The sequence below is a fragment of the Chanodichthys erythropterus genome, chromosome 13 (assembly GCF_024489055.1).
Source record: "Chanodichthys erythropterus isolate Z2021 chromosome 13, ASM2448905v1, whole genome shotgun sequence".
NCBI classification, from domain to species: domain Eukaryota; kingdom Metazoa; phylum Chordata; class Actinopteri; order Cypriniformes; family Xenocyprididae; genus Chanodichthys; species Chanodichthys erythropterus.
This window is the reverse complement of record NC_090233.1, coordinates 35,299,639-35,306,748: the sequence shown is the minus strand read 5'-3', so window position 1 is coordinate 35,306,748 and position 7,110 is coordinate 35,299,639. Positions and strand designations below refer to the sequence as shown.

The 7,110-nt window shown below is 36.2% G+C and overlaps 2 protein-coding genes across 2 annotated transcripts; one reads left to right on the top strand and one right to left on the bottom strand.

Moving 5' to 3' along the window:
- Positions 1-33: 33 nt before the first annotated feature.
- tnfsf10l4 (tumor necrosis factor (ligand) superfamily, member 10 like 4) lies at positions 34-4,138 on the top strand. The gene is made up of 5 exons (XM_067407417.1): positions 34-301; positions 410-541; positions 660-705; positions 3,318-3,404; positions 3,507-4,138. Exons 1-5 carry the CDS (start codon positions 128-130, stop codon positions 3,908-3,910), a joined length of 843 nt encoding a protein of 280 aa, XP_067263518.1. The 5' UTR covers positions 34-127; the 3' UTR covers positions 3,911-4,138.
- Positions 4,139-4,308: 170 nt separating this feature from the next.
- On the bottom strand, positions 4,309-6,711 carry casp22 (caspase 22, apoptosis-related cysteine peptidase). The gene is given in 7 exon segments (XM_067408225.1): positions 4,309-4,397; positions 4,669-4,822; positions 4,921-5,407; positions 5,618-5,726; positions 6,079-6,145; positions 6,147-6,414; positions 6,705-6,711. Coding segments are annotated over 7 exon segments (1,110 nt in total). The 3' UTR covers positions 4,309-4,379.
- Positions 6,712-7,110: the final 399 nt, after the last annotated feature.

Here is a 7,110-nt window from a genome sequence, read left to right as displayed (position 1 = left end):
AGGAAAACAAACTAACATGCGGAAGAGCTGAACAGCTCCTTCAAGACCTTTGACTCCCTCAGGAAACAACAGGAAAGGCTACTTTCTCTTTCTGTCATGCGAATATTGTGTAAAACGCTGTTGGAACATGACATCAAACCTACCAATCAGCCCCAATTATAGTCAACTGGACGAAAACAAATCTGAAAACAAAAATGCAAAAGGGCAGTACATTTTTTTCTTGATTCTGATTTTATTGTTAGGCACTGAGACGTTTATCACAGCTTTTCTTCTTTATGACTTCTCGGAGGATATTCACAGAGTGAGTTAAATCGTGTAATAAAAGCGTATTATATGATCTAAACAAAAAAAAAAATTTGTTATTTAGACAAATGTACTTTTAATAATTTTTTTTTGTTTACTTTAAAAGACTCGTGAATCAGGCAGAGATGGAGGATATCCAATCCACTGTCTCTCCACAGATGTCACCCTACCAGCAGATCAAGCAGGCATCGCAAGTTGTGACTTGCTCAATCAAGAACTGAAACAAACTGCACGGCAGGTATTTAAAACGGCTTCAAAACATCAATACATTTTTGAAATCGAGAAATAAGATTACATGTATGTAATAATACATGTAAGATATTCCATACTAAGAGTCTAAATTTCTTTTTGAACAGAGGCTGTTGCTAGACATACAAAATTATGTACTGGGAACATTAGAAGGTAAAACAAATTTATTTATTTAAATAATTTTTGCTATTATTGCTTACTTACATATATATATATATATATATATATATATATATATATATATATATATATATATATATATCTCATTTATTCTGAAATGTTGTATGAAAATGCTGTTGAAACTACATTATTATATGTAAAACGAATATGCCATTTTTTTTAGTGTTTTTCTCCTTAAAACTGCAGTTTACCAAAGACAGACTCAAAAACGCTGTTTGAAACCGCCCCCGTTTCCTACCGTCACAAACATGTAACCAATCCTGTCAACATGCGGGGCGGGGCATTTCTCCACTGACTTGCTTTGATGCTCAAATACTGATTTTTAGAAGGCAGCTGTCTGACTCTGAGATGGCGAAACGGAACGCGGTTTGTGTAACATTAGCAATACACTATTAGCTGTTTGATAACAAAGGATAATCATGTCAGTTACCGTTATGTGTCTGACGTTGTAAAGAGCGATACATAAAACGCATTACCATTCTGATACATCGACTTGTAGACGAGCCTGTATAATCACTCTTCATTTTCTTCTTCTGAATCAGTTTCAATAAAATTTTCCAGTAGTTTACTACAGCTGACCGAGTGGATCAGGTAGTCAGAGGTGGTGTGATTGAGAGGTGGAACAAATTTGCATATTCATGAATCCACATATAGGCTACTAAATGAAGCAAGGGTGTTATATTCAAGCTATATTAAGGCATAAAGAAATTATTTTCAAGGAAAAAAAAATAAATATGTCAAACGCTCAAAAAATGATTCTAGCTGCTTGCTCAGTTTATTTAAATAAAATAAGCTGAACCAACACAAATCTTTAGTTTTTTACTTAATTGGCATTTGCACTCAATTGTATTATGTTAAATGAAATTGAATTTGCAAATTGTTAGGTTAACCTAAACCATTTGTGTTGGGACTACACAAATCATTTATGTTGCATTGATTGAAACTGGGCAGTGGATTTCTAGTTCCCAGCATGCTTTTCGTAGGGATAGATCGGGGGTGCGTTTCCCGAAAGCATCGTTGGTGAACCATGGTCGTAAGTCCCATTGAACTCTATTGGTAACGACCGAACTTGCGACCATAGTTCGCTTCGGGCAACGCACCCCTGGACAGTAAATGTTGAAATTAAGTGCTGTTTAATGTGTTTTTTAGGAAAGGTAAATACCTTTTAAAGTTTGATGTTCAGTTATATTTGACATTTAAAAGGGTTTATGTTATGTCGATTTTTATGAGGTTACCATTATGCTGAAGTGTAGACCTTGTAGTTAGGCAATGGGTGGCTGCATGAAATAAATCTATGTTGTTCTCAACAAGCTTTAACTGTGCTAAAGCCAGTGATGAGAAGTTTTTTACCTGATCATTACCTGCATGCTACAAATGTTTCACAGAAAACTTGAGCAACTCTGCACCAGTTTGAATTGCAATAGCACTGGTTGGATCAACAAGAGTGAATTATGTTCAGGAAACATTCACAGAATAAGCTTAAGTTCAAATAAATCAGTTCAACTGTGTGGAAATAGGTGTCATAATTGAATTAAGTTAGATCAACAAGTTATTTTTTTGAGTGAAGATGAGTTTTAAGAGCTAAAATTATTGACTGCAGGGGGACTTTAAGTTGACATGAAATCAAAATTACCCCTTTTTACTTTTTTAGTGCTCATTACTAGTCTTGTGGTGAACAATTCATCCGTGCAAGTTAATTGACACACACAAACCTGAAAATGTTCCTCCCATCTGGAATGCCATCCTTCTCTGAAGATATCAGTTTGACGGCTTGGGAAGAACATCCCCTTCAACTGTCAGTCTGCTGCGAGCTTTGACAGTGAGCTGAAAGAAACACCTACTTTTCTATATCCAGTCAATTCCCAGTGGAAAGAAACATGCCCTCTTTCTTCTGAGGCTTGTAGGCTAGTCCTCCTCAGCACTAAACGCTATATGAGGCAGTCTAGTAAGTGCGGATGGCTACGTCACACATGTTCCTGCCCCCAAGGTTACAGCACCATAATACTATTAAAACTTAATTTTGGAAATATATTAAATGTATTAAAAATTCTTATATTAACTGACTTTTTATTGATGCAATACAGTGAATGACTACCATCTGTGCTCTATCAGTGGCTTACATTATTGTCAGTTTAATTAGTGTTAGGCCTAAATAATTCATTTACACAAAAACAAAAGATAAAATGTAATCCTTTGTCTTGAAAACATTATTATTGTCTTACATTTCATAATGAACTCAGACAAGCTCAGTGCCGACTTGTTTTCCGTCAGTTCTTTTTTGTGAATTGGAATGTGTGCAAAGGACTTGATGCATCCTTGAAAATTAGCTAAATGAAGTACGCGAAACAAAGGCTGCCTTCCGATGATCTTTCAAATTGAGGCGCTTGATGATGTGGCAGCCGAGATCTGATTGAGAAGCACCCAACAATCCATTTTATTCTGAAAATAGATACTGAAGTAAAGTCGGTTGCAACTTCAGGTTCACGCGTGACTTTTATTTGTGATGTTAGACCCCACAAACCCCTCAACATTTCCTCCCTGCTTCAAGCATTGTTCAACTGAAAGTATGTTCTTGGACTTTACAGAACATAACATCACTGATGTTTTCAAACCAGCTGTGCACGTTGGAGCAAAACAAGAGCTTAAGCAATATCAAAGGCTTCAGATAAATGGTAGGATCTTTCCCAGATTAACAATCCACTCTTTACACTGTACATAAGAAAATGCAGATAAGTTTAATAGACTAATGATATTCTTGTCTTTACTTTCTGCAGACGAAACTCCTGCACTGGATCGTATCCAGTGGGACAATATGAATGGCCAATTCAGTCAGGAAGGGTTAATGCGCTTGAGCCCCGAAGGAGAAATAGCGGTTCCACACGACGGAATTTACTTTGTTTTCTCTCAGGTTAATTTCGAAACACAAATAGGACAGAATATGCACTTTATGCAGTACTTATACAAGAGGACAGCATCCTATCCACGACCAGTGATGCTCGCAAAAGCCGTAGTGACTCCCTGTGTGAGCGTAAGGTCTGATGTACAGCTTTATTCCAACCACCAGGGGGCGCTGTTCCGCTTAGAAAAAGGCGACAGGCTCTCCTTGTACGTGCTGAATATAAGCGCCGTGCGCTTCCCTCAGGAATCCACTTACTTTGGGGCATTCATGATTAATTAAGCAAAACTGGAGCATTTTGATTCAGTTTATTTCTTATTGGCCTATTATGTTAGGCCTATCTGTTCCCATGATATTTACGAAAAAAATGTATGTAGAGATGATGAATAACAGGTTATTTTGTCCACATCAATGTTAAAAAATAAAAGGCATTTTAGTTTAAATGGATTGTTCATTGTTAATTAAATCCCATGTGTGAATTCTTCAGTCGTGTTGATATGTGTATAGGTGTTTTAATCCACAGCTAAAAGAGTTCAAGAGCAGCGTAAGAGAATCTGATGTATTTATTGAAGAAACATCAATTCATTCATATTCTTGACACTTATTAATAAAACCATTCTCTTCTTTTTGTTTACATGGTTAAATGTGGTACACAACACATATTCGAAAGAGGAGGTGAATAGAAATTCTCTTTCCATGTCATTGATTTTCTTCTTCTGTTGGTGAAAGAAGGTGTTTATCCTGATTTCTTCTATTTAGAAGCAGCAGCCTGATATAATGGGGAATGAAGCTTTATTTTATATATTTATATATATTTTATAAGTATTTTATATTTAAAATGTTGCTCAATTCATATTTTTTTCTGTAGTAGAACTGAAAAATATCACACCACAAAAATGTACAGAAACCACAAGGCAGCTCTGAACTTGAAATAAGAAGATGCAGCAACAGAACAATGTTCAGTTTTAAATTTACACAGAATTGTAATCTATGTCTGTTAAAAACAACAACAACAACAAAAAACAGAAATAAGTTCTGACCTTCGGAGCTCTGAAAACAAGAAGCTTTCTCAGAGTGAAAAGGGGCTGAGGGGTCATCTTTGCATCTATTTCAACCTCGTTAATGGTTACCTTGCCCTCTCTCTGGCTTACTTCATTATTGACTTTAGTGAGGATCCTCAAGATGTCCTGGCCTCTAAAAATGAAGGAAGAAACAAACAAATATATAAACCAGACAATACAGTATTACTGCATGCAAAAAAATCAAACAAAAAAACGGTGCAGATTGCTTACCGTGTACTTCCCTGTTTTAAATGCTTGCAAAGGGACTGTATAAACCATGACCCACTGTTTTCATTACGAAGCGACACATATCCCTCAACCGTGGACATGGCAATCAGAAAATCAGAATCTTTGGGAATGCTGTATGATACATTGCCAGATTTCTGCATACGACTGGCACCAGGACCATCTGCAGCCAGCACTTTACTCTGCATCTCATGCCCTCTACATGCTTGGATAAAGAAGACTTTAGGTTTGCCAAGAAGAAAGGGGCAGTTGACACCATCAAATGGGGAGGTGATAGCATTCAGGGGACATATTTCCTCATCCACTCCCAGGACACCAGTCTCATCTCCATGACTCAACACACAACAGACAAAGCAGTCTGCATGATGGCGATCCTTGTATTTGATCATGAGCTGTTTTATGTCAGATGCGGTCTGATCTTTCTCGATTTCAACCAGAAAGCCCAAATCTTTAAACAAGTCTTTCAGAGAATCTGGAAAATACATAAAAGAAAGAAAAGTAAGGTGAAGGTCATAAAATACATGACCATAGATCCACAGAGCAATTACTGAAATAAAGAAAATGAAGATGACAAAAAAAAAGGAACAAAAAGTGCATAAGCCTCTTCTAAAAAGGATATGTGAATGAGTTTGTTGTTTTGTGGTTCATAAGCATCAAAAATGAAAAATCATTTGTTGCCTACCAACATCTTTTTGGGATCCATGTCGTTTATGGTCTGGGTTCTTAAAGTTCTCGTTATTAATAATTACACAAAGTCCACGTGGATTACTGACCATTTTGTACTCCTCCTCCTATCAAAATTCAAGACATTCAAGAATAAAATCTGTCTGAAAATTTTAGAATTTGTAAAAAAAAAAAAAAAAAAGTGAAATGTGAAAATATTGCATTGCTCCACTTCATTACCGTATTGCTTGGTTCATCTGGGAAAAAAAAGAGATAGGCCTACTGTGAATACCAAAAGTATACAGTCTTTAAAGTTATATATATGCTTCCACTCATTAGTTATAGGCTAACTAAGTTGAACTTTAAAACATAGGCACGAAAAACAAAAAATGAAAATGCTGTAATACTGTATCGAGAAAAGATAGCCTACACACACACACACACACACAAAAAGAATAAATATTTAATAATTCATGAAACTGTACCTGTAGCTGAAGTTTTATGTAGGCCTATGTTACTAGATGTCACTCCTGTTTCGGGAATTTCTGAATGACCGTATGTCTAGGCTCGTGTACAAATACTCGTCCCTGTTCTCCAAACATTTGAGCAGAATTTCACTTGCTTCCCGCCCCTTTCTCTTCACACAATCAATCAGATCTCGAGCTTGATCAGTTCGCGTTTTGGTCTTCTGCACAATTTCTTCAATTTCGCCAGTGTTTAGTACATTCTTCTCCCGAAGATCATCCAACAAACATTTGATAACAGGCTCGGTCAAACCATCTCTCAGTTGAATCCGAATTTTTTCCAAGACTTTTTCTAAATGAAAGCACTTTGTTAAGTAAAATGTTTATGTAGGCCTATAGGCTATTCGATTTAATTATAGATTAATTATTGTCACATAGTGTAGCTACAATGTATTAAATTACTATTTTCAGTTGCTATGACTAAAACTTAATATAGGCTAATACTTAATTTGAAAAGGTTCGTTGTCTTCGTTGACTTTTCATCTCATTCTTGTTCAGCCATTTCTTAAAAAAGTATTGCAATAGCCTATAAAAAATTAAGTTTTTAAACTCACACGCATAATTTATTCATATTAACCTTACCTGCCATTTCGTCGTATAAACGTGTTGTATTAGGACTGTTTTATGTAGCCTAGCTGTTGCTAAAGGGTAACGACCTGAATTCGTGAAAACAAGTGAGCCTGAGAAATAAGGCTGAATAGTAAAGCTACGCCCTTTTTAGGTAAAAAGGGCTTAACTAAAAGGGACCTATCAGCCTTATTTTTCAAAGCGTAAGGTGTTTTCTGTGATTGTGCTAGTCAATCTGAGACCAAGACCTTGACACCAAGACAAGACCAAGGCAGGGCGAGATGGAGTCAAGACCAAGACCAGACTAGCACTCCTCAAATTCATCTGAAAGATCCACATTTACTGTCGGAGAAATATCTTATTTTTAAACCTACAATTAGAATAAAAAGACACTTGCCTATAGAGCTGTTACCAATCAAAT

What these genes read in the sequence shown, in the direction of transcription:
- tnfsf10l4 (XM_067407417.1), top strand. Translation starts at nt 128, where the DNA reads ATGACATCAAACCTACCAATCAGCCCCAATTATAGTCAACTGGACGAA. An exon ending in TGAAACAAACTGCACGGCAG is followed by an intron (nt 542 to 659) that starts GTATTTAAAACG and finishes CTTTTTGAACAG; the next exon opens with AGGCTGTTGCTAGACATACA. An exon ending in TGTACTGGGAACATTAGAAG is followed by an intron (nt 706 to 3,317) that starts GTAAAACAAATT and finishes TGGACTTTACAG; the next exon opens with AACATAACATCACTGATGTT.